General features: G+C 46.8%; 1 protein-coding gene across 2 annotated transcripts in view; it reads right to left on the bottom strand.

Annotated features, from left to right (window-relative positions):
- Positions 1-27,878, bottom strand: part of LOC143340696 (uncharacterized) — a 215,054-nt gene that overhangs the window by 168,537 nt on the left and 18,639 nt on the right. Inside the window, exons 2-7 of one of the 2 annotated variants that reach the window (XR_013079487.1) lie at positions 13,816-14,490; positions 10,181-10,352; positions 6,490-6,551; positions 6,003-6,135; positions 5,263-5,371; positions 1,601-4,828 (exon numbers count right to left, since the gene is read on the bottom strand). Coding sequence is in view for 1 of the 2 variants with exons in the window: in XM_076762927.1 (XP_076619042.1) it covers positions 4,730-4,828; positions 5,263-5,371; positions 6,003-6,135; positions 6,490-6,551; positions 10,181-10,352; positions 13,816-14,490 (1,250 nt within the window). In the remaining variant the exon portion in view is untranslated. Of the gene's footprint in view, positions 1-334; positions 4,829-5,262; positions 5,372-6,002; positions 6,136-6,489; positions 6,552-10,180; positions 10,353-13,815; positions 14,491-27,878 lie in introns of those variants that run through there. The other variant, XM_076762927.1, reaches the window with a different exon arrangement.

The raw sequence follows: 27,878 nt of genomic DNA, 5'->3' as shown, positions 1-27,878 counted from the left end.
TTCTTTTTACGATATCTCTTTGTACTACGCGTGTCTAGCTTCTTTTATCGATTCTTTAACCTTTTCTGCATGGTTAGATTTCGTTCGGAGATGAATCGTAGGAGGTTAACCGTATATTAGAATAAAGTAATTAACTCGAATTAAAATTACAGAAATCGAAAACCGAAGAATATATCAACATGCCCAAGTCTTTCCTATATGAAACCGAAAATCGAACCAGTTTCTCGTTAGGGTTAGAATCTCTGGTTGGACGTCGAACGAAGGCAGGCGGGAAAAACGAATGAAGTATAAAAATGGTAACGTGTAAGATCTCGATATTTATGCTATTTAAACATTTCGGGAAACAAGATTACAAGTTTTTATTCCTTTCAATATAATAATAATAATAATAATAATCATAATCATAATAATAATAGATAATAATAATAATAAAAATAGATAATAATAATAATAATAATAGCAATAATAATAATAATCAACATATCGTAAGCTTCCATACGCAGAGCACGCTAAGTTAATACATGTACATGGTTTTCTTTACAAAAATAATAACAATGTTTCGATGCAACATTGCGGATCCAGTGATCAATCTCGTCTAGCTAAATGACACTTTAGCAGCTTCCTTTGGATAGATAACTTTCGTATATAATGTCTATACATATATATATAAATATACATACACGTATTTATATTTATATATACATATATGTGTCCCGCATTTAATCGTTCTTGCTCTTTCTAAAGAGCGTACGCGGGCGAGCGCGCCTCTTCTCTCACGGTTCTCCGTTTTCACATCATTTTTCATTAAATAAACTACTTATTTGTCAGTTAATCGACATTGTCTTTGGTACATTTACAACGAACAGCATACCGCGCGATAGAGTACGGATTTGGTATGTCGGACGGGGGTACCTACCATCCGCCGTCATTTTAAAGCGCACGCAATTCACGAAAGAAATTTCGTCTGGAAACCTTCCGCGTGTCTCTGGGCGCGAAGATTTCCGTCCGGAAATTAAAAAAGGAAAATGCAAAATGAAAACAACAAGAAGAAGAAGACAGAGATATTCGGGAACGCAAAGAGGCAAACCAAGAAAGGGTGGATAACATGGTCGAACGGAGTCGATCGGTACGACGAACCGAGCCCGTCGCGAATTTAACGATTCCGACGTCCACGAGTCGTTTCGATCGACCGGTACGGCCAACCCCACACGCACAAACCCCCAAAAGTTCTTTCAAAGACAGTTCTACTCGGCGTGTGACGCGTACCAAAGAAAATTGTTTGAATTTCTTTCGTCTCTGAACCAACCGATTTTTTTTCTCGTCCCAGCGACATCATTTTCGCTCTCTCTCTCTCTTTCTCTCCTTCCCTCTCCTCGGTACTCTTCTTCGTCTTGATCTTCGCGATAACACGGCTACGGCGCTGTCTGATGTACTAAAATGCCACCACTTGTCTGCACGCTTAAACGATATATCGTCGAATCGCGAGCCCGAGCCATTGCACTCGACCAACGATCCACGGTGAACGAATAACGATTTCCAAAGTAAAGATAAACGCGGGCGGATCTGTTCCTTGGGATCGGTTAACGGAAATTGAAGAAACGGCGTGTCTCGGGCAATCACTCGTTCGCGACGACGATATTTTACGCTACTAGCCGACGATCGTCGGTCCACCCACGATCTTCCTTCGATCGCTCTGCGAAATTTCAGCGATCGGCCATCCGCTGCTCGCGTTCGAGTAATTGCTAGTCCACGATGAAATTTGTTTTCGTAATTTGCAAACCGATCGGCTCGTTCCCGAAAGGATAAAGGTAAATCGACGATCATCGATCGGCAACAATTACTCGAACTCGTTAGATCCCTCCGGACAAGCTTCGTTCGACGAATCGTACGAATTCGTTTTGCATTTTGCCGCGCCGCCGCAAGGAAGATCGTTTTTCTTTCTATTTTTTTTTCTTTTTTTTCTTTTTTTTTACCGGATAATGGGCTTTTCCAATTGGAGAACAACACAGGCGCCACACTCCGATGCCTCCTTCGATCGCGGTTCAGCTCGCCGGGCACTCGCGTCGTATATTGCGTGCTTCTTTCCGTTTTTTAGTTTCTTTCTCATTTTTTTTTTTTTTGTTTCCATAAATAATAAATCGTGTCCTTAAAACGTATCGTTAACCAAATACGCGAGCTAGTTATTAGGAATTAATTGATTAATCGAACGATCGATAGTAATAATAAAAATGAATAAATTGTTCGATCGTAACTAATGATCGTGATTAGTAATAATAGTTAAATCGTGACAATTAATAATTACGAAAATAAGAATAAATTAGGAACCAAGTACAAAGTATGAGACGTACGACGTGAGGGGGGGTCGGGGGGGTTTTCGAAGGGGTAAGGAATTAAATTAGAATCACGCGGTTTCTCCACGTTAATTAGGACTATTTATAAATTATTCGGGCTTCGTCCCCGTGAAACACACTTCTCTCTTAGGCCACGCTCCTCTTTTGTCGCGACTCGTCTCGTCCCGCCGTCGAATCTCGGCTTCTTCAGGATTCCAATTTTCCCACCGTAAAGCCCATGGAGAAAACGACCGACGAAACGACGCGAAACCAATAAGCGCGGTCGTACCGATCGCGACGCGTTGGACACAAGAGGAGCAAGACGATGCATAGAGCGTTTGGAAGCTTCTCTTTCACTCCGCGGTATCTACAAATATACAAATCGCCGTCGAATACAGATAGATTCTCTCGAGTGCGTCGGAGTACGAACGACGAGAAAAAAAATATCGCTCGCGCCTCTCTTCTATCCTCGAGACGGCGTCGACGTCGGCGTCGGCGGCGTGGCGCGAGGAACATCTCGCGTTCGGTGTCTTTCGAAACTCGCGAGATCGCGCGCGGTTATTTTCGTCGGCTTCCGCGTCGCGACGCGTCCCGTCGCGCGAGCGATCAACCCTGTCACCCGGTCGACTCGTCTCCCGATAAATTTATTTGTCGTCGAACGTCACACTGAACACACTTAACAGGCGTCACACACGAGAGCTTAACGAGAGCGTCATGATTGTAGTTTGTCCGCTACAAACGGGATAATTACTCGTCAGATAAATTCAACGGAGAACGAATCGAACGGTCGCGACCCTTGCACGGATAATTTACTATTTACAAGCGAAGGGCGAGTGGGCGGGATCAGCTCGCGCGAGACCACGCCACCGATCGTTTCCCCGTTTTCCGCCATTAGAATTTAACCGATTAATAGTTAACGAACACCGTACCGAGGCTCTTGTTTCCCGCGCCGCACGGACCACACACAGGGGACCACGCATCGAGCGTCTTCTGCGCCCTCTCGATACGCGATCTCGCCAAATTACACCGCCGTTCGAAACAATTAAAGCGTTCGACAATTTCGAGAATCAAACCTGTACAATCGACGCTCAAAATAATTAGAAGATCTCGCGCGACCGAGGGAACAAACGAAAGCTTTCAGACGAAATTAAACGATTTACACTTCGCCGCTCGATCCTCTGATTCTTTTGAACGGCGTTAACACGCGCAATAATTTAAAGTTAATCGACAAGGATTTCCCTAATTAGTTCGACCGGCTGCGGTGCATTGTGCGAACGAAACGGACGAAAATACGTATACCTTAACACGTAGGACTGAAATAAATAAATAACGTCTGTATTGAATGGACAGTACGCGTTATACACACATTTACAAGTGAAACTGCTTGCGAGCAAGCCTCGTGTCTGCGTCTCTGAAATAAACAGAAATTCGTGATAATCGTTCACCAGCGATTTAACCGGAACTTCCGAGACGGCGGAACGTAGGTGTTCTCTTGGGTTCTTGATTCTCGCTTCGAGAGCGCCCCTGTATCTCTAGTATTTTCGACGCGCGAATCGTTCTATTTTTTGCGTTTGAGTGGCGATGATTCGCGTTGAGGAACTTGCGCCGAACTCGGAACTTTCGACGATCGGTAGAAGAAGAAAAAACAACAAAAGAAAAACAATTGCAAAGCGATCTTTTCCGTGGTTAATTTTCGCGAAAAAAAAAATGTTTCGACTACGCGACTCGTAGGATATTTCCCAACAACTGACATCCACTGATTTTTATACTGATTATTTTCTGATTATTATTGTCTGGTCTAAACTATTCGTTTCATCGGATAGGAACAATTATTTACGGTGTTTTCTCTAATACTTTCTCTCTCTCTTTCTCTATCGAGTTTCGCCCAGATCGGCGAGCTTTATTTTTAAGCTTCCCTTTCTTCCACCATCTTCGTCCTTTGTTCTTCCGAAAGGTCCAGCTATTTAAAGTTAAGCTACGTACTTCCTTTTTAATCCTACGTTGCTCTCCCGCTGTTTCTCGCGGGATCATCGGTCTCCACGGGAATCTCCCGATCCACGGTATCGATTCGATATCTCGTTCGCTTCATTCGATGCGTCGCTGGCCGACGATCGACGATTCTTTTTGGATCCGGTCCGCGTTTCGACGTCTCGACTCCTCGCGAACGTAAGACGCGACAGGTACGGAACAAAGACGATACACGCGGGTCGACCGTCGATAATATTTTCTTTTTCCTTCGTACGCCGCCGCGAAACATGGCCCATGGACGGAGACAGAAAGCTGGATGATGAGAGTATCGTGATCCCTTCCGTCGACGACGCGTCTCGCGCGGTCTGTCGGCGATCCACGGCCTAGACGCCTCGGGTTTCGTGTCGTGGAATTAGGCACGAGATTGGCTATTATTGATTCGAATGTTTGCCCTCGCTGATGGACGCCATTCTCATCGACTCCGCTTCCGGGCAGTTCCATCCGGGCATTCTCGTTTGCTCTATCGCCGCCTGAGAACACATCGAGCACACGTTACGATTTACTTTCGCCTAATATCGGTCTAAATAAAGCTCGCGGATGATCTATTTTCGTGTTGGTCTCGCGATATTTCACCGAGAACCGTACAATATGATTGGCAGCGTTTAATATTCACATAAAGAAACGCCGACGGACTTGTTTCGCAACCTAATATTTTGAAACGTAGAACCTTTCGACCAATTAAGCGCCTGCACGTTGATTCTAATCTCGATAAAACAAAGATTTAGAAATAACGCGCGGGGAACGATCGATCCACGACACAACGATACGGACGAATCGACAGAAGTGCCGGAGAGTAATAAATAGAAAGACTAAGAAATAAATCGGTTACAGGAATTCGAACGGTCGTCGGGCGGGAGGAGTCGACGAACGAATACCGATGTTAGTACACGTATTCTTTACTTACCGAGCTGTTAGGATTCTTGGTCATGAAGATCATGAGGGAGCGGCTGCGGTTGCTAAACGGCCTCAGCTCCGGATCTCGGCCAGGACCATCCACCGTGTCGACGCAGTCACTGTTACCACAGAAATAACGTCGAATGTGAAATTTCATCGTCAAAGGTACGTGGACGAAATTCACGAATATATCTACGACGTATTTGCAAATCGGGGAAAGCTCTTTTCTAAAGAGAACTCGGAGTCTGAGAGGTCTTCGCGCTGCATCGAAGAAGAATAGGCAACGACTGAGAACAGAGGGGTTCTTAACCAAGGGTTCACGGACCTCTATGGGGTTCGATAGATCTCAGGGGGGGCCGTAAATTTGAATGGAAAAGAAATTCTGTCCTTGTTTTTGCCGATATATACCGTAATATGCTCTTGAGCGCAATAGAATGTTTTTATACGTTAGAAACTACGTTAAGGATACTTTTTTAATATGTAACGGCGAGACATTGGCACCGATCGTCGAGAAGGTGTTACGTATAAAGAACGCCCTTGGGCGATGTTCGTGATGCGAGAAAAATCAGTCTTCTCGGTCAGATTGCGTTTTCGCGATAACGATGCCGTTAGTCATCGAAACAAGAGACTCCGCTCAGGGACGAAGTTATGCAATTTTGTAGCAACAAGAGGAAGAACAAACAACGTTCGAACGTAAATAGAAAAATAGTTTGGAAACTCCCGAACGAAGAAGGCGGATGAAATACATACCTCGACCGCAATTCCTTTTGCTTTCGCTTACAGTGGATGTAAGCCGCTATGCAAATGATAACGACGAGGAATACTGCTATCGTGGCACCGCCGGCGATGCTGGCTGTCTCCAACATTACACGTTGCCGGGAAGCTGTAACACAAGATCGGGGTTCTTAGCTAGCAGACACAGTTTCCTGTTTCTCAGACTAGCCCTAATGCCTTTCGGATTGAATGCGAACTAATTGTACGATCGTGACTACGCCAGGTCGGCTGCCATTTCACGAAACGTATGCAAAGTGGACACTGTTCGGGGCTTCCGGGTGCGGCCGGTGTCCTTTTCAACTTCGAAAAGCGTTTGGCGTTTCGTGATTTCTGGATCGGGACCAAGCTCGCGTCCAGGAAGCCGCGAACGATCCGGAGAATCCGGGTCGAGAACGTCCCCCGGGGGGATATCTCGTTACAATGTAGAAAATCGTATCTCATCGAGGCGTTGGATGGTACTTACGTAAATAGGAACCATCTAAATCCTTGAACTCGCATCTCTGCCCGATATAACCGTTGGCGCATCTGCAATACAGAAAAGAGAAAAATGAACGATTAAAGTCGGCCTGTGTTGCGCTAGATCGCGAGCGGCCGACTTTATTGTTCCTCCGCGGCGCTTCCGCAAAACCGCCGCGCGAAATCCAGGAAGTTATAAAACCTGCTCTTTAGGCACGAACCGCCTTTAGTATCGGGCATTAATCAGATAGGTACGCCGTCGCTCGAACCACCCAATTAGTACACTTAATTATTATTAAAAAAAGAAGGAACACGTAGACGAAGACGAAGAAAACGCTGCCTATAAACATATCGGTTTAGAGGGCCCCGTAATTACGCGATAATTAAAATGATTCTCACGGTCGATTTCGCCCGAACGGTACCGAGCAGCGATGATGGCGCCCTTCGAGCGGAATAATTAACCGAACGCACGGTTCCAGCAAGGGTCGGCGGAGAACCCGAAAAGATTTACGATTAATTTAAATCGCCGTCGAACCAGCAGGAACGCCGCGCCGGTATTCGAGAGAATTCACGCTTAATTGTTTCACGGACGCGTCCGTTGGTAACCGGTACGTACGTACGTGGCTTTCCATCGTTTTCGTTCGCCGAGAGTTCTGACCGTTCGCTTCTTTCGCTCGCGGAACCGAGCACTTGAGCGACGCTTCCGTTACTCCCACGCGACGAAACGTTAACCGTCACCGATCTCGGGAGACCCCGTTCTCCAGCCGTGCTTTTACAACGGATTTCACGTAAATGCACACTTTTCCGGACCAGAGCAAATACGAGAACTCGGCACGTCGATACGTTCAGCTCGATGACACTGTACGTGAAATATTATTTAACCCTTAAGTGGATTATTGGGGACCCTCCACAAATTTAAACTAATATTGTACATGTAATTATTTGGAAAATAATTTGAAAGTAAAATAATTCGGTTGAGATTGAGAGTCCACTTAAGGGTAAATCACGATTGCGTGAAACACTTGGAGGATGCGAAAGAGTACGAAGAGATATCGGTAGATGCAAACCGGAAGCATGGATCGAACGACAGTTTGCATACTTGAGCCTGCCCGCAGGCACGGTTTTTTACGGGCAACACGTGTCAACGTAAATAAACAAACGAACAAATACCGTGTAGGTAGACAATTCAGTTGCGAGTACGTGGCGCAATGATTTACCGTTGGCTTACTTTCAGTACTGTTTATCGATCTGATCGACGACCTTCCAGTACATTTCCCAAGCCGTCTACGCTTAATTATAGCAATATAGGTGTCGATGATGAAAAGAGATTTACTCGCGTCCGGATCGCGTAAATCTAGTTTCCATCGTGTTTTCTCACTTTTGACGTCATTGCTCGACACGCGCGTAAACCGACGCAAGAATACTTACGCAAAATCGCGATTTTTCGCGACCCCCGATCGCTACGAATCGTCCGTTCGGTCGGTCTCGTTGGCAAATGTCCTCGTCGAGCACGAGAGACGCAAGAAAGTGGAAACGCTTATTATCCAGCACTTTCCACGACCAGAATTTTCTCCGTCCGTTTCGCGGAATACTCCTGTGTGTGCTCGCTACGCGGAAATTATGGGAGCGCGAACGAGGAAAAAGTGGCACGCACGATGCCTCGCGAGAGGAATCAGTCTCCTACGACCATCATTCGGTGTTGGTCCTTTAGGAATTTCGACTCGTTAAATTCTTGAGTTTTCGAGGAAAAGCGATGGTCCCTGTCCCTTCAAAGGCCACGGATCGACCTAGACACGGTGGTCTAGGGACGTGTCGATCCATGATCACGGGACCAAGGGAAAATGGAGGTGGTTCCCGTAGGAATTTCGGCGTACGTGTCGACGCGGCGCAACCGAGGATTAGCGTCGGCAGGGGCGAAAGGTCGGTCCCTTTTCCGACCTTCTCGCCCCGGTATCGTTCGCGATTGTTCCACCCACGTCGATGGATTCAACCCCACGGCAATGGGGGGTCACGGAGGGTGCGCGTGAGCGAGAAAAAAGTCGGTTCGTCTAATGTTCCCCAGCCTCGTACACCTTTTGACTCGTACACGCGGTCGGGCATTCGTCCAGGACATTTTGGAAATTCTGGGAATCCGTCTTTATTATTATTTCGAGTTGGAAAAATATAACGTGTGAAAGTCGATTGCAAACGGTTGATACTTTGAAATTAGTTATTGGCCAACCCGATAGAATTCATTGACATAGTACCCGGTGTGCTTTCTCCCGGATCGTCTTGTATATAAATTACCGTGGAAGTTGTTTGCGTGCTCTTTGATAGAGTTGCGCTAAGAATTCGTGAGATTCAGGTTTCGTAGCAGCGAGCGTTCGATTCTCACGATCAGCTGTCTCCGCTGGCCGAGTATTTTCGTCTAATATGCCCGACCGACTCTTATTTACAAAGGGAGTGTCTTCTCATTACGCAAGATTCCAAAGCGTCTTCGCGACGCTGAAATTCCCGGCATAATGCGGAGGTGTCGTAATCGTTCTCTTACGAAGCGGGTTTTTCTGCCTCGATCGTCGATTCGTAGGACCCGTATCTTATCTCCACGAGCTCCGTTGTCGATTTTAAACGGGGAACGACAGGGCGGAACAATCTTGCGCAATCCGGATTCGTTCGCGGAAACGTGAAACTCGCGAAACCACGATCAATTTTCTGCGAACCGAAACTCCAGGCTTCCTACGGGGAATTCGAGCGTCGAAACCATTAGCGGAATCGTGTGCTCGCGTAGACGAACACCGAGTATCGAAAAAATTTATGCGAACGTCGGTGTATTTACGAGCTCGTAAATCTTCCGTGGAGCCACGATTTACGCGGTCGTTTCGAAAATACGGAATCAGACTTCGAAACACAGGTACGAGTACACCGGTTACCTGAAACGTAGGGGTGGGCAGTTCGATGATTATCAGCGAAAACGACACTAAAATGTACTTTAAGCGAGACAACGCGAGTCTCTATCGCGGGCGATCTAAATTGTCGAAAGTCGGCGGTTAAAGGCCGATTATCCGGGACATCGGTCGTCGAAATCGTCGATTACGCGGAAACTGTCTCCCAAATGTTGACGATTATCCGTGTAAACCGAAATTCGGTAGAACGTCGATCGTATCGATCGTGAATCGAAATTATTAGAATTTGAAAGCAAGACGAGTAGTCGTGTACGATTAGGTACAACGAAGCTTGCAAATTGGTACAGTCGATGAACAGAGAAATCCGTTTTTCCCGTCACGATCACGCGAAGGAACATTCAAACGCAGCATAAATTAAAGTTCAAGTGCTCGATACAACAAATACCGTTCGCCCAGTCTGCGAGAGAACTCGCGGTTATTATTCACGGTAGATTTCTAAAGTGAACAGGAACGTCGCATGGTAGATAGATGCGATAGCAATAATCGGTTAACGGCTGTTTCATTGGTCACGAAAACACGCGAGTCAAACGCGGCCATGATTTAAATATCCGCGATTGCGCCAAGTGCGCGTTAGTATGCGAGTACGTTTGCGTTCCCATGCGTGCGTACGCTTTGCGCACAATTGCGAGCAGCGGGACTTCGGTTCGATTAAATCCAGCCTTCAACGTGGATTCGTCTTTTTAATCGGAAGCAAATGAAAATTCCACGATATACCAACGAGATAAGAGAAAAGATAGAGCGGCGTTCGGTACTTACAAACAATTATAAAGGAGGGAATCGACGATTTTGACAGTGAAACATGTGGCACCGTTCAAGCAGTACCATTCCGCATAATCCGGTGGACACGTGTACATGTGGAATGTGATATTTGGTCGAGGCGTCGGCGTCGGTGGCCGTGGCTTCGGCGTCGACCGCGATGAACAGGCGTCTGTTGACAAAAGCACAAAAAAAATTAGACTTCCATAGGAAAATTTGAGTCGATCAAAATCGGTGGTTTGTGCAAACATTTTAGGTAAGATGGGATTTCGTGAGAAAAACGGACCTTGTTCTCGCCGCGTTGAAAAGAGCCCCTATTGTCCATGCAAAATCACAATCGTCCTGTTAACCGTAGATCGATAAAAGCTCGGCGCGAAAGCGGCTGAGCGGCAAATTTGCTCGATTAAGTTGTGTAACGACTAAAGGCCAAGCATCATTTATCCCATTACCGGCACGAGGGAGAGGCGAATTGTCGAATGGGTGCTTTAGAAATTCCGACGGCTTCCAGGTTTACCAAACACAAAGGGCGGCCGTATTTTAGGGCTGGCCTAAGTGCTCGTGCTCGATTCGCCCCCTCTACCTTAAAAACTTAACTCTAAAACCATTCTTTCTTTTTCTTTTCTTCCCGCATTCCTCCGTTATCCTTGCCAACCTTTTATGACGTTCCCTTCGTCGTTAATTTAAGTTAGTGCCATTAACTCCAACACTTTTCACTTTTCAATCAGATTCTTCCTCCTTCCTTCGAATTTTTCAATACTTGCTCGCGCGTTATTGGCCACTGACGCGTCGCAAACTTCCATGTTTATCCAATGGAAAATCGAATTGTCTTTTCTTCTAACACGTTTACCCCAGTACCCTCTGTTTAAAGACACGAGTCAAGATGTGGTCGACATACTTTAACGGACAGTGTGTCGAGTCTTTTTTGTCCCGCCTCGGTAAGATTTTGCAAATGTCCGAAATTCAGACGAGTAAAAAGTGGTCGCAGGAATGCCAGGCACCTGAAATCCTCCTGTTAATCGGGCATCCCATCGAATAACACGAAACACCGAAATATTTGCACATGTCAAGCAAACTCGAGAGAGGAGAATGAGCCCGAGAGTACGGCGTTCCTGTGCACAACACTGCTGCGCGTTGCAGCCGCCCGTGCGAGACTTCGCTATCTGTCACCTGTTATAATTTTGCAATCTGCCGTACGGCTCGAAGGGGATCAACGTTCCACAATACTACGCGTGCCTCAGGATTAAGCCCTTCCAGCCTGACCATCCGAATTAGACCATTTTTACCATTTTTAAAACGACAAACTACTCGCGATATCGGTACGAAACTTGCCACCGCCATTTACGTACAGGGTGTTTGGCCAACCCTGGGAAAAATTTTAATGGGGGATTCTAGAGGCCAAAATAAGACGAAAATCAAGAATACCAATTTGTTGATGAAGGCTTCGTTAAAAAGTTATTAACGTTTAAAGTTCCGAACGTACTGAATTTTTTTCTAGAAAGTGAGTAGGATTTTGGGGGTATGTCTATTCACCAAAAATGACTGTAATTGACCCCCCTAGCTAAAAATAATTTTTTTAGAATGATTTGAAATTTTTTTTTTTCGCCGAGAAATTTAGACACCTACCCCCTGTCGATTTTTCTTAAATATTAGTTTTCCATTTTTGATAATTTTATTTGACGCCCTACAGAAAAGTTGTCTAATACTTTTTTGTAGGTACCCATGAGCTCTACTTCAGAAAAAAGTTTCATTGAAATATATTCAGAATTGTAGGAGTTATGGCCGTTTGAAAATTGGACCACTTTTATGTGGTTTTTCCCATTTTACGGGGTCAAAGAGCAACTTTTCCAATATTTTTATAATTTCTACGTATTCTTTACTAAAATACGTGTTGATTGCTTCCTTAAACATTAAAATCGTCCAATCCGTTCAGAAGTTATGACGTTTTAAAGATATGCATGAAATTTCAGGGAACGATTTCTGGCCAGAAATTATACATTTTCGATTAGGAATTTTTTTCTCGAAAGTCGATAAGATTTCGGGGGTATGTATAAGGACAAAAATTGATTGTAATTGACCCCTGTAACTAAATATAATTTTTTTTAGTATGATTTGAAATTTTCAATTTTGTCAAAAAATTTCACACCTCGAATTTTTTTCTCGAAACTGAGTAGGATTTCGGGGGTATGTCTAATGACCAAAAATGATTGTAATTGAGCCCCGCAACCGAAAATAATTTTTTCAGAATGATTTGAAATCTTTTAATTTAATTTTTTAATAACTTTTTAATGAAGCCTCCATCAACAAATTGGTATTCTTGATTTTCGTCTTATTTTGGCCTCTAGAATCCTCTATTAATATTTTTGCGATGATCTCTGCACTTGCAAATTTACAATCATTTCTTCAAACATTTATAGACTTCCAAATAATTTCAGTGTCATTAGAAATGCTATAAAGTGACGATTATTGAATATTTCCGAATTTTATACTAAAATTTTGAAAAGAAATAACTGTTAATAACGTAATTTGGTTACTTCTCGGTAAACGCCAGTTTCGTTTAATCGATCCTAAGGTACCCGGTTATTTCAAGAAGCAACGTTACAGCAGCTAGCATTGTAATTCGTCTGAATTGTTGCTTTTCCTTCCCTCGTCGGAGTCCCTTTGCGGCCCCTTTGTCCCTTCGCGCGGGATTCGACGCCATTCAGTACCATGTGTTCAAATTCGAGCGAATAATTCGCCCGGTATGCACGTAATCGTCACCGGTCATCGGAGTTTCAACGACGCACGTGTGGCAAGTCTTGCAATCTGTCGCCGTACACGCTCGATCCAGATCGTGTTTTAGGAACACGGACAATGGACTTGTTTCTCACGAACGAATACGGCGGCGATTTATCTCGACGCGTTTGGGATCCTTTTTCGAGTACATGTACTGCAATTTTGCCATTCAAAGCAATATTATACCTTGGGACGAAACAAGTTCATCGTCAAAAGACTACTTTTCTCTTTTGTTCGACCAGAAATACTTCTATCCTTTCTAAACCATTCCTAACACTTTACGCCCGATTTTTAAATTCATTTTTTTTAAATTAAGTCTGAATAGAGACGTCTATATCACACTGTGTCAAATCCAACCTGAAATCCTCTATTGTTCGTTAAAAATTCTGCTGATATTCCAAACGAGACGCGTACACCACCTACAGTCTACAACTTTCTAGAGTAGATCAAGGAATTAGGACAACTCGAGGCGCGAACATTACGGCGTTTAATTCCTCCGTTCTCGAACGGCTAAATATCATCGTCGAAGAGCTGACTCATGCTCCGACGAAAAGAATGGAGTCACACGGGCGACCAAAAATCTCCTTCGAAACGGACGTATCGACTGACTTCTACAAGGACTCGAACCAAGCAGAACACTGTACACTAAACACGTACGAAGAGCTAGTAGCACTTAAAAGTCAAGTGGTCGACGGGCTCGAGTCGCCTCCAGGCGCGATAGATTACGAGTTCACACTGTTAATCGTGGAATCGAGAACCATATCTATGGACAGTGTGCACAATATCACTTGCCACTGTTTGTCAAGAGGAGGGAAGAAAGGGAAGCACGGGGGTCACGAAATGTTAAAGATAAATTCACTAACCTGCTATACCGAAGAGAGTGTAAGAGAGGATGAGCAGAGTGGCGAGGTAGGGTGGGATCCTGCATCCTCTCGTCATGGCAGTGACGGTGGCAGGGTTGTCGGTGGCGGTGGTACCATCCGCGTGGCGGTCGGTGGTTCGCACGATGCGATCGACGGCGCGGTCGTCGTCGTTCCGATCGCAAGGAGGTCTGTCGTCCCGCAGCCGTTGGTGAAGGTGACGCAGGTGATGGTGGTGATGATGATGAAGATGGCGTAGCTCGTGGATGTCCCGATGACGAGCGTCGGCAGGCTGGCCCTGACACGTAGCCTCATCGTCGGCTTCCTCGTCGACGACGAGCTCGTCGCTAGCCGCTGCTACGCCGTCCCTTCGTTGGTGACATCGGCGACGCTGCTGGTGACGATGACTATGGCGACGGTGTATATGATGGAGGTGATGGTGACGTCGGTGGTGGTAGTTGGTGGTACTGCTGTCGCTGCAGCAGACCTCGCCATCCGCCACCGGTGAACTAACCTCCTCGATTACGGTCGCTCCTACCGCTTCGCATCCTCCTACTCCCCTTCCTTCGGCGCCGACGTCGCCTAAACCTCCCACCCCCGCGGCCTCTTCTGTTTCTTCAACGGCACGAGCTCCACCACCTGGCCCGCCGGAGCTCCGACGCACGTGCCGCCGCCTCCCTGTAACCAAATATCCGACCAGACCCGGCCGTTTACAGTGTGTTTTATCTCGGCCGGTCTCTACTTCATCTAGCCGGCTGATCCACACACGCACACATCCGCACACCCACACACGCACCATCGAGGGTAGTTAAACGCACACTGTGTGGCCACGCGCGACCCCACTCCGCAACCGAATAATATCCCTCTTCCTAAGGAATCCTGGCTGGCTCGAGCAGCCACGCGACGCCTGACATTTTTTTTCCCCTCCCCCGGGGGTAAATGTACCAATCGCTTTTGGCCAGCTCGACCCTCGCGTCAATTACTTTTCCATGTATCGTTGAAAAAAACTTTTCACGCGCAAACGCTTCGAACCCCCATTATTTGCTCTTTTCGACAATAACAATTTACGGAGGAACCGTTGAGTACAAGGATGAGACACGGAAGGTGTTTGATCAGTAGAGATTTTGATTATTGACACGAGGGTTGAAAAGGTTGGTCAGTTATCCTACGAGCAGCATGGTAAGAAGGGATCCCTTATACTTGTACACGGTATCCGTTCATCGAATACCAACTGCGCAAAAGTGGAATAGTTTTTGCGTTAATCGTACTTTAAAGTCAAAGTGTTATTGTAACCGGGTTTCCCCTATTACGTCGTTAAAACGATTAGAAGTACCGTTGAATATGCCCCTACGCTATTAAAGCGCCATTGAAGATTCGATAAATATCCCGACAAACGTCTACAACAACGGAACAAACGTCGAGAGGGCCGGTGTAAATATCGACGAGCAAATATTGTACGACGGATAGCACAGCTTCGAGGGTTGTCGCCTTTTCTGGCCCGGGGGTGGTACGTAAACCAGAATACGGCCGCGCGAATGCGATACTTTTGTGGTCGGGGCACCCCCTCGAACACCGGTCAACAGAGTTTCCAAAAACTGCAGGCTTTTCCTTGTTAGGAACACGAACTATTGTGTACCCCAGCCGCCATTGTGCGCTCTGTTTGAAGGTAAAATATTTGCCACCAAGAGAAATTGTTTCGTGCCATCTGCTACCCCGGCGTCGATTATTTCCCGACCGCGATCGGGATCCGGTTGCAGACTCAATCCGCTAGTTTCCGTTTTCGCGAGATTTCGTGCCACGATTCGACTTCCGCCATCATATCGAGAGCGTGCGCCACGATATCGTCCACTGCACGAACAATACGACACCGCGACCTATATTCCAACCCTTTATTTATAAGGGTTGGATCCGGCTACGACCCGGCAATTTATTTTATTTTTAAATATATTGCCCTGCGCTGGCCAAGAATTAAGTCTAAGGTAATTTGTGGATACCTACGACCTACTTTGTTACGTATATTTCTTTATAAAATAATCGCGAGCAACGACATTACTTAAAAAAAAAATCTGTCTCGTACTCTTAAATGCATCGTTGATCGATTTTCAGATCGAAAACGAGTTTCCAGCAACGCGCTCGATCGAGATACGATCTCAAACCGCGGAATTGCTTTTCAGGAGACATTCCAGACTTCGCGACGACCTTGTCCCAGTAACAGCCGTGTCGTAAGCTACGTACGATATCGCGCCGCGACAAAGATCTGGTTAATTGCCGTGGATTTTTCTTTCGTCTAATCAGGAAAACTCTAAATATACCCGCAACGATCGTGCTCGCGTTAATCGGGGCGATAAAATTTTAAAAGAATCGCCACGGAAACACGACGAAACGATACGACCGATTTAATTGCCTATCAGCGTTATCGTGATTCATAGAATCGATACGCGCGCGTTACAGGGGGGGAATTAGCACCGTTTAATATCGCAACATTTTCACGGAACTCGAGTCTGGGGCGCTCCGGTTCGATTACCATATTAAACGCGACACACAAAACTGACGTTTTGCGTCAAATGTGACGTCAATCGACGCTGAAACATTCACAATCAACTACCGTACTCTCACAATGTGGAGGGATTAACGACGTCCTTTGACGATCGTGTCTCGGAGAGATATCGGCGACCGAAACCGTCTACTCGCCATTAGCATAATAAAAAGATTCGGATTTTAATTCACGCTTGCAACAATACCATTCAATGGAAGACTCTTCTTCTAAAGATATACTATTTCGAAGAACTATCGTGCATTGTCCCCTGCAACAGATACGGAATTTAAATTCGGAATTCAGCCTAATAATAGACCTCGGTTCCGATTGTTCTATAGGAAAGAGACCACAGTTGTTCGTTTAAAACAATAAATACTAGCAGAATTTTGATACTACCGTGTGCATCGAAGGAGAAACCGCGTATCCCGTTTGATCGCGATCCATCAAAACATTCGATAAATATATAGAACGGTATCCTGGCGCGTATCTTGTTCCCGATCCGTTGAAATTTACTGGTAGGCGACGAAAATCGCAGAAAAAAGCTGCAACCGTGCGAGAGCTCGCGCTCGCCGCACCGCGAGGCCGGAAGTTACGGTAAAGTGCGTGCAATTAGAAAATAACCTAAATTCAAGGCAGTTCGCGATTCGTGTTAAGAATGATCTCGCCAGGAAGGCAAAGAGGAGCGAGCAGAAGCGTTTAACAGCGCGTCGAGGAGGGAAATGGTCAATTATCAAGAGCAGACCACGTGGGCCGTACTTTAAGTCACCGGTCAGTGCAACGCAACCGACGTGTCACCTAGTTACAAATAACATTTCGTCTCTCGACGTCGATGCAAACCATTATTTTCCCGCTGTTCGTGCGACTCTTTCTCCAAGATTCGATCGGAAAGCGCATCGAACCAACGAAATCGCGTGCACGCGAGCGGCCAGTCACGCTGGTAATTAGTGACTTCGATGCCCGCAAAGGCGACGAACTGGTGGAAACGATTCTATCGCCGACATTCTTCGACCGTTTGCGGAGGAACGCGATCGCGTTCACGCGACGCGTGATAGTCTTTGACATTTATCGCGTATTACGGAATGAAAGTTGATCTCGGAGAACCAGACGCGCGATAAATCCAGTTCTCTAAGTTTCTTGAAACACTTTTCGCGGGATTCCAATCTTATCTGGTGTTTTTATTCAAGGTGGATTCCTAGCTAGTATCGAAAACTGTTATACTATCGATTCCGGTTTGTAAAACAGTTATGGAGGACTTTTATTTTCAGTAACTGTTACAGAAATTTATCCATGGCTCGTCTCATTTTTAAACGTAACTCTTATAGAATTTATTTAGACCGATATGGTATCGATATTGAATTACCATTTGTAATAATTATATCATCGTTTCGGTACTTTGTAGATCGTTTGTTTTGAATCGCTGAACGCTGTGCTACGAGGCATCGATGAAATCGGATCATCAGTATTGTATATACTGTTAGCGCCGAAATTATAACGTATCAGAGTATCGTCGCTGTTGAACGTAAACCTCGATGACATATTTATAGTTCAGGTTCGATAAGATACGCTATTCTTAAGAAGAAATTTACGTTGCTAGTATTTTTTTCAAAAAGGCGCCGATGCTAACATATACTATTTCGATAAAGTAACCAGACGTCCCGGAAAGTGTCCTGAATTTTTTTATTTATATTTTCACGTTTTATAACTGTTTTCTGTATGTCAATGTAAACGTAGTCTGTCATTGTTTACACTAACAATTAGCGTTCCTTCGTGCGTCGACTATTTGCTATGATCTAAGAGATCACAAGCATGTAATCTACCCCCTGGTCGCTACGCTATCAAAGGGTTTAGACCCAGAATTACTTGCCCCTTTAACCTTCTCCGTATCAGTGAGGAAAAGGGCACTTAAATGATCCAACCTTGATTCCAAGTGCTATCGCATGCATGGAGAAAATAAATCATTCCGAGGATGAACAAACGGATAAAAATACCTACACAGATCGACGATTTCCTCCATTACGCAACACGCTTCCCGGATATAGATACTTTAATAATCGCGAGGGAAACTAAGTAAACAATGTGTTTGAAATTTCGCGTTAAGACCGATAACCTGGAGATACTGGCGAGTTGGCGAGAGAGATTTCCCTTCGAGAAGAGTTTCACAAGCCAATAAGTATTGAGAAATTCGCGCGTATAAATAGAATACCGAGGAAATATCGATTGATTCAACGAGACGTTACGTAATCACACGATACGCTGTTAATTGCTGCTAGTCGCGGGTTTTCCCGACACCGTCAGTGTTCTAACACGTCGAAAAGAAAAAAATTACCAAAAGATCGGTTTTCTCGACCTGGAAGCCAGAAGATCCCCATTACGAGCGACCTCGTTTAAAACGTGGCGTCGTGTTTTCGACTTAACGTTTCCGCGCGAACCCCTAATTTGTTAAGCGGGTACGCGTCAAAGGGCCTCTTCGCGCGCCTCTTCGAAGGGAGGGAGAGCGAGTGAAAAGAGAGGCCAACCCTCCTGCAGACGGGATAAATGTATCGAGACAGGCACCGACAGCGATTCTCGAATTATACAAGAAATTCTGGGCGTGCCCGGTCACGTGTCTCCGAAAAGCTGCAGCCTCCGTTTCGGCGAGACAGGGAACGCAAAAGGGAGGAGAGAGACAACTTTTCCAACGGGAGGAGCCCCCTGGTCCTTCCGGGACCGGTCCGGGTATCAGCTGCGCCTCGTTTAAACACGGAAATTCATAAGTCCGAGTATGTTGTGCCCCCCGAGATTGAAAAAACGTCCTGTCTGCTGCGAGCAAAGGGGGAACCAAGGGAGCGAGATAGGACAGGAGAGATCGCGTCTGAGCCAACTTTAGACCCCTTCGAAACCCCGTCATCTCCACCCCCATGCGCCTCCTTCCCGGCCACCAGCTGAACTCGAAACAGCCTGGCCACAAGGCTACATCCTGAGGACCCGCCACTAGACTACCTTTAATCAATCTTTTTCTTCGTTTACTATGATAGCCAGGCAACATTTTCAACTATACCAGTATTAGAATTCTAAGTCCTTTGTGTAGTGTCGCCATTGTGAAACTTGGCGTACAATACTTACGACAAAATACATTTTTAAGAAAAATCGACAAGGAGTAGGTGCAGAAATTTTTCAGCAAAATAAAAAATTTCAAATCGTTCTGAAAAAATTATTTTTAGTTGCAGAGGTCAATTACGATCATTTTTTATCAATAGAAATACCCCCGAATTCCTACACAGTTTCGAGAAAAAAATTCTTTACCGTGGGTATAGTCCAATTATCCAGCACATTTGATTTTCCATTGGATAATTGGAATTTTACTATATTTAGTTTTCAAATATGGAATGCATAAGCTACTTAAAACTGAAAATAGTAGGTTTTTGATCGAAACAACCCTCGTAATAACTCCCAACTATCGTGCGGATCAATAATCCGCTTCGCGTCATTCCCATCAATATCAATGACGCTTCGCGTGTCCCCAGCGTCCCAGAAACGACACCCCAAGACGAATCCACTTCCCCAAGAAAATATTCATTCGCTGCGGGGGTTACCAGGACCCCCAGAGTCCAGCAACCCCCATAGATTCCAATTTCGATTGCTTTATATCAGTCTTTCTCAAAGTACGATCCGCTGGTTCCGTATAAGCGGGTGGTCTTGGGTTCGTTTTCTCGAAAATTTGCATGATAGCAAAAGCAACGCGTCCGTGACTTTAATTTTCATTCGACTTAATCTTCAGGAGGAATCAATTCGAAGCTGCTTGACACACACGGCAACTGCGTAGCTCGCTAATCCGCAACTTTATACTTTGAGGCGACATTTATGGCTGTTCTGACGGTAAAATATGACCCGAGGAGGGGAAGTTACGGCAACTACACACGCCTAGTTTGTCGCTGCTGTGCTCCGGGCGAGAGGAAACAAGGTACAACATTGTAGATACTTTTTAGTAACAATTAATTGATCAAAAGTAATCACCATTCCTAATCTACGATCATGTCTACTATATCCGACTTCTCTATCATTGGTTGCCTGTTGATTGTTATTGTATCTTGCATCTATGTAACAATCCATACGCATAGACAATCACGCAGGGAGTTGAATGACGAAAAAAAGAAAGAATGAAGTTTGAGAAGCACTGGTTAAAGGGCAGGGGAATCGGTGGAAGATGCCACCAGAAGATCGTGTCTCGAGTCGTGGTTGCCACCCCCGCGAGCGGCCAGCTGCCCCTGGAGCGGCTAGGCGCTAATCCAGCGTCCGGATACAGTCTAGGGGAGGCATAGTAATAGAAGGAACGACCGATAGAGCGAGAGAATAAGACGGAGAAAAGCCTGAGCAGTGGGAGGTGCAGATTTCATAACGTCCTAGACCGACACGACAATATAGAGTATACAGTGTGCAGCGGGGCGCAGAGAGGGGTCAGAGGGCGAGAGGCTGAGAGGGTGGAGCAGCGAGGAGAGAGAAAAAGAGGCAGAGAGTCGTGTATATTTTCATAATCTTTCGTACGATTTGGCTCGAGCCACCACCGGTTCACGGAGCCGTACACGCATATGCCTCCGTAGAAAACCGTGGATCGCACATGCTCGGGGCACGTCCCATTCAGACGGTCGCAGCTGCCGAACTCGTGGAACACGTCGGCAGGCACGCGCCTCTTGCCTCCATAACCTGTTTTCAAAATTCCGCTCCCCTCGGAACCAGGCTCAAGGAGAGACCCATTTCTTCCTCCTTTCCTCCCCGCCGTGCACGCGGCGGACAGTCTACTTTTTTTTTTCTCTCCTCTCGTTCGTTCCTAGACTCCTTTCATCCCTGTCCATCGGCCCGTTTTCCTCTCCCTCTTCTAATTTCGTCGGCCCGCAAATTGCTCGGAATTTCGGTATTCGGTGTTCGGGAATTAAATTCGCCTCGCGTGCGTCTCAACTACGGCCGATGATGCGGCAATACGCGATGAGCGTTTCGAGAGGCACCCGGAGAGCCACCCTCTCGTCCGGAGACGCCCTCAGCTGTCGACCGGGCAGAACGTCCGCGGTTAAATACCTCGAGCTGCTTTTTAATTACCCTACCCCAGCGTCTGCGTTTCCTCGTCCCTTTACCGTTGCATTATCTACGAGCCCGCAAGGACGAGTACCAGGAACGTTGGACGAGAATCGCTGGCCGATTTGCATGCGTCGTCGGGGGTGAGCGTCCTGGCAGGCAGAGCAGCTGCCCCGTGTCGCTCTGCCCGAAATCTCTTCGACCCCCCGATCTTAATTTCTCTCTTCTCCTCTCTGAGCCTCGTCTGGACCTCCACAAACATCTCAACGACCAACAGGCTCTGACTCTCGATCCTCCAAACTCGTATCCGCCTTACATCCATTTCTTAAACGTTACGACAGATTTTCTATATTTCAATCGACTCTCTTTAATCAAAAATCCATCAAAATATCGAAGACTTTCAAGAGTTCTAAGCTTTATATCCAGTCCATCGCTAATAGCAACTTTAAAACGCAAAGTCACTCAACGAGCTGCTCAAAGACCGACACAAATTACATCGAACGATTATAATTTCTAACGGGGAAACTGCGCCAACTGCGCATCGCGATTCTTAATATACGAAAAACGGGCGCAGGGCGCGCGAGCAGACGGTTCGACCAGCTGGCGGATGGATCTCCGAGGCGCGGCGATACGATCGACAGAAATCGATGGCTGGTTAATCGCCGTTCGCCGGTAATATTATCCTACTTTTCACGCCGCGATGCAACCTTTCGTCACGCCGCTCATAATTCATATCCCGATTTCGATCGTTCAGGAAACGGCGCTAAATTAACGACACGCGCATTATAGGTCTCGGCCGGCTTTAAAGCCGATTCTCATCGTTAAAACGCAATTAAATACGATAATAAAATCGTCGTATCTCGTGGTCTCGGGCGTGCTGCGAAACGGATATTGAAAATGAAATCGACGCCACGAACGACGACCACCAGCGGATCACGGGGAGTCTCGACGAGGATGTCTTGACGACATCGACGGGGTGGCCCACTAGAAAAGGTAAGGGGAAAGGAGGATCGCGTCGAGTGGAAAGAAGAGACCATGAAGGAGCATCGTTTCAAAGAGAATACTGCTGGTGCGAGAGCTTCTGTTAAAAACAGATCGAAATCAATTTAGGAGAGAGACCGGGCCTCGTCTCGTACGAACATCCGACGATAGGATAATCTCGATATATCACGCAGATTATCCTCAAGAGGGATGCTTTACACGCCTCTTCACCGAAGGAAGATCAACGAGGTGGCCCACTAGAGAGATATAAAGAAGAAAAAAGGGACGCGTCGAGAGAGGGTTGAAGAAGGGTTCGTGCCCACGGTATAAAAAACATCGTGGCCGACCAACGAGGACATTTATCGTCCCGTTAAGGAGATTACTGTCTTCCTTTCACCCTTCGGAGCACCGCGTTACATCCAAATCAAATTAATCTAAATAGAATCTTACGTCGTAAATCTCGAAATTACAAACGCCATCCATGATTTGGACCAACACTGTCGGATTGATACCACGTTTACCGATATTACGAAGATTCAACGAGGTGACCATCAAGGAGAAGAAATTTCGTCCACACAACCGCGAACGCTCGGAGGACTGGACGCGTTCCACCGAACCGGAAGTCGAGGCGTCCATGTTCGGTGCACCAACGATAGGACTCGTGGAATCGTTGGGACGGAGATGTTGAGCCGCGGGAAATGAAATTAAACGAGAAACCCAACTCGACGCAAAAGCGGGAAACATTATACGGCCCTCGAGCGTACGAAGATCCATCGAGGTGACCGAAGGGTCGTAAACGCGCGACCGGAGAAGAGAAAAAGAAGCGTTTCGGGAGAGAGGGATGGGGCGAGATGGACGTGTCGGCCGGCGAACGATCGATGAAGAGATAAAAAACGACGAGCTCTCGATAGCATAATACCGGGGCGGATAGACGAGCAGGACGTATCTTTTCCACTTGATAGGGCTCGAGGAGAGCCCTATGGCCGGGGCTCGGGCCCGAAGCGTCGTGTGTGCGACCATGGGTCCAAAAGAAGACGGGCCCGCACATGTTCTTCACCTCGTGTAGGGTATTCATGCCGGTATTCATGGCGTGCAGCTGCCGAATGCACTTCAACGCCATTACCTGTTTTTCGCAACGCTCGCTCGTTTACGCCCGGTCTGGGCACGCGCCCGGCGAGCGCGCGACCGACCGACTACGAAATGTACCCCGAAATCGAGGCGGGACTAATGCGTGCCGAAGGGCTCGCTCGCTCGACCACTCCAACGGAATAATAAGGCTTCCGGGTGTCCGAGGCTGCGGCCACCTTTTCGACGAACTTAACCCCCGATTTCCACAGCTTCCTCCTCGCCGGAACGATCAACGTTTCGATCAGACGATACCCCAAAACGCGACTGGACTGGCCAAACATAGTAACAATTACCCATATTGCGGTTTCGATTAATACAATGATATAGTTTGCATGGGTCCAAATGCACCCCGAGTCCATCGAAATCAACGAAAGGAGATTCGAATTTTTACTGTTTTGTACACTCTAAAGAGTTATCTAATAGCGTTGTAGCTCTGAGAAATTGAGTTTTGACCGTTTCACCCCACTGTGCGACGAAACGTTCCTCCGAGGGAGTCGCATTGAATAATGTTTCGACCGAAGGTTGCCTGATATTGCGGCCCAAAGACCACCGAAAACCTTCGCACCCGACAAATTGTTTTATTACCGAGAGCTCGTAAACCGAGATTTTTTCAACAGATGCGCGCCAGATGTGCCAAAATAGTTCAATCGGGGGTCATCGTTGACCATCGCTAGCTGACTTTAGGAATTCCATGACAATTCAATGAAAGATACGAGGCTTCCCACATTTCAACAAGTGTCGATAGTCGTAGATCGAAGACGTTCGATTCGAGTCCTCTTCAACGTGAGACAAAAGTCCCGATTGTGCTCGGCTGGCGTGGCCGTTAATTATGTCGCAATTCGAAAGAGGCCAGAGAAATTAATACGCCGCGAAGGGGGGCGCCTACAGCCGACAATCTCGTCCCTATTGTTTCCGCGGTCGCGTAAGAATTCTTTCGGTTTTTCAGAAACTCATTGTCCCGTACGAAAGAGAGAATCCGAACCGCTATTCATTACGGCAGCCCGTTTCCACAGTCCCGCGGACAATAACCGCGGCATTTTGTCTCTTTATCCTTTCTTTTTCCTCCTTTTTTTTCAACCGTGTACGACCATCAAACGTTCGGATAGAACGAATCGGACGTAGGAAATCGCGAATTCCGCAACGACTCATACCGATCGCTCGAAACGGGAAACAATACGAAGTATGTACTTTGTCGCCCTACTTTCCCGGCGCAGAAGACGATTCCGGAGTTTTGTAACGCGTTGCGGAATCGTCGTTCGCCATCGGGCTCTATTTCCGTTGCCTGACGCATCTATGATGGAGAACGTCGACCTAGCAAAGGGAACATTAAACGTGTCATCGGACAACGGTTCCAAACTTTCCATTTACGTCGTGTCGATGCTTGGAATTTTATCAGTTTGCGGTCGAAATCGGTTACGTTATATTTAAGTTCGTACTTCCCCGAAAGATGCTAAAATGTATCGGTTCGTTTTCTTGGTAAAAAAGATACTCACTTTTATCGCGTTCGTAACATAAAAAGGGCTTATTATTTTGGCACTTGTACTCTTTCCCGAAGCAAGGCCTCGATTGCTTCGGTATAATGAGCGGGTCCCTTTTTGTTACTCTCATTCGACGCATCGCCGCAATACTGTACACCTGGAAGCCTTATTGTTTCCCTTGAACTCGAGAAGGGCCATACGTGCATTAGTCTCGTTTCTATTTCACAGGAGGACGTTGTTGCCTATTATTGCTCATTGTTCCCCAACAATTTCGTACCTTTACATAGTAAATACTATCGTCCAATTCCAAAAGCAGAGAATAAGAATAAAAAGCATAAGCTTATCTGGTAATTATGCATATCAGCGACTCGACCCGTGTTTCTCCCTAAAATGTATGCACACAGCGGTCACTAAATCGACCAGCGACACGGAATTTTCACGAGCACCGGTCACGAGTGCTTCCAAACGGGTCGAATCAACGCGAAACGACAGTATCGCGCTGCCATGTGTCCCCCTAATTAACGAAACGGATGTAAATGGTTTAATTAGCAAAGGGATTACGCACGCTGCGCTGTAACGCGAGCTTCGGTTGCGCCGTTCATCCTGAAACCTAAACTTTACGTACGCGGCGATGTTCCACTTCGTGGAAGCGGAATTCCGAGCGTCGTACGAGGCACGAGGTGCCCATTCGCGTTCGGTTTATCTTATTTGCCCGTTTTCTATGCTGTATCCGCCGTGTGGAATCTTCGCGATAAGCTATCTGGCGTATCTCGGGCCCTCAAGGATGTAGGAAAGTGCCACGCGACGCGACGACAGGTGCGTCACCGTACAATTTCGCTATTGAACCGCCGTACACCCCGCGAAACAACGGAACAACGAGAGTGTCTGTCGCTGAATTGCGAGTGGAATACCTTTTCAAATCACCCGGGGCATAAATTTTCACTTCGCCTTTCTCCAAGCTCAACCACTCGTCTGTTACCCAGGTGTTATCGCGATATTCACGCGACAATCGCGGTTTCTTTGATGCAATTTAGCGCACAACACACCTTACAGAAGGTCCTAAATTTTTTATTTTCTAACGAAGAGAATTTACTTCGAACAATGATCATTATATTCGATACGAATACAGTTGCTGGGAGTTGAACTTCCAAATATTAATTTCGATCACGGTTTCGTGAGAATTGCAGAGGTTAATTCCTCCGACGCGTTAGAAATTGCTCGAGGCACAGTTCAGCAAAGACGTTCGAGGTCGCTGTTTAAGCCATTGAGAGCGGGAGGAATCGGGCAAAAAATGGAATAGGATTATCGGGCAATTTTTCGCCGCGGTTTCGAAGGCATCGAGGTGAGCCTCCTGGTCGGAGGCACGGTGCTCGCGCGGGCGAAAAAGCCATGTATGGACACCCACACGCGCGACGGAACACGTAGGTGCGTGAAATATACGAGAGCAGCCAGGTTACGGAGGAGCCCTTGCGTTGGAAGGGTATCGTTGGCAGGCGGCACATGGTCCGCATCATGATTTTCGAAGCCGCAGATGGTTCCTCCTGCGGCACACGATTATGGTTTTTTGTCAAGCATGCCGGGAGCAGGCGGCAGGGCACGTTGTATTTCTCGATCAATTTTCGCCGCAAAATTGACGAGCGACCGAGGCTGCTCAATCCAACCGAGAAACGGCTCGAAGGTACACACTCCACCGAACCGCGCGCGTTTGCCTTTCTACAAATTGTTTCATCCACCCATTAAAACCTATCCATTTTATTCATTTATTCGCTGGACACACCCTCTGATACAGAGAATTACAGGTGTTGAAAATATCGCAGAAACGAGTCGCTGTAAGTTAATATAGGACAGATCAACGCACACGTGTAGGAGTAAGCCTATAAAGCTCCCCATTGAAATAAAAAAAATCCAATTTCCTCGCAGCGGGAAAGCCCGGCCGAGCGAATTGAAAAGCTTGCCGGTCCGTGGAGCTTCGATAACAAGTTTCCATCGAAATTGGGGTCGTGTTTGCAAAGTCTCGGACGATGGAATCGTTGTTTGGTCGGTGCAGCCTCGTCCGAACAAAAGAGGAGGGCCATTAACTCGATCGAAGGGCTAGGCGCGACGCAACGAGGTCCGAACGGTCGCGTCAATCACGGCGAAAGCTGGTTAAGGGTCGCGAATCCGCTCCGAAAAGCGCGCTCAAAGAGCGTCCCGATAGTAATTGGCGCGTCGTCTGGTATGTAGTTTGTTGCGGGGCCCTGTCGGTTGGTGTTTGTGCGCGTTTCAATGCCGTTGGTCGAGGCTGCGGCTAATCACGTAGCCGGAGGAGCCGGACAGACGGAGCGAACTGACAAACGACGGCATTATGCTCCGCCATCCCGCTCCGGTGGGCCCGCGACAATACAGAACCGGCAGGACACACAGATCGAAGAAAGAGAAGGCACCAGTGACCGGTAAGCGAGAGAAAAAGGGAGGGAATCTTCCTTATTTCTTCCCATCTCGTCTCGTTTCGGGGGCTACCCTCGTTGTCCCCACTGGCCACCCCCTACGGACCCGGCCAATCTTGTTCGGGATGACTGCCGACGAGCCAATCCTCTTATTCCGTTTCATTTGCCGATTGCGAGTTCTTGGCCGCACCGGTGTGTGTCCGCGCGCGCCCGGTTTATTATTCCTCATTGTTCGCGTAACCCAATTCAATAGCCTAATCTACTTTTCGTTTAGGCTTTTCTCTTGCTAATCGTGGGGACCCGACGACGAGACGATGCACCGATCCGATCGCCTCTCGCCGCTCACCTTTTCTTCTCGATCCCCGTTTCGCGACGATGCACGCCCGGAGCGCATGGGAAACTCCAGGAATCGGTTCCCCGGTACTCGTTTCGTCCATTGTTCGGTCCAACGTACGCGAAACCCATGGTCCG

The sequence above is a fragment of the Colletes latitarsis genome, chromosome 3 (genome assembly GCF_051014445.1).
Source record: "Colletes latitarsis isolate SP2378_abdomen chromosome 3, iyColLati1, whole genome shotgun sequence".
Lineage (NCBI taxonomy): Eukaryota > Metazoa > Arthropoda > Insecta > Hymenoptera > Colletidae > Colletes > Colletes latitarsis.
The sequence above is the reverse complement of the archived record's forward strand: the minus strand, read 5'-3'. Positions and strand labels throughout refer to the sequence as shown.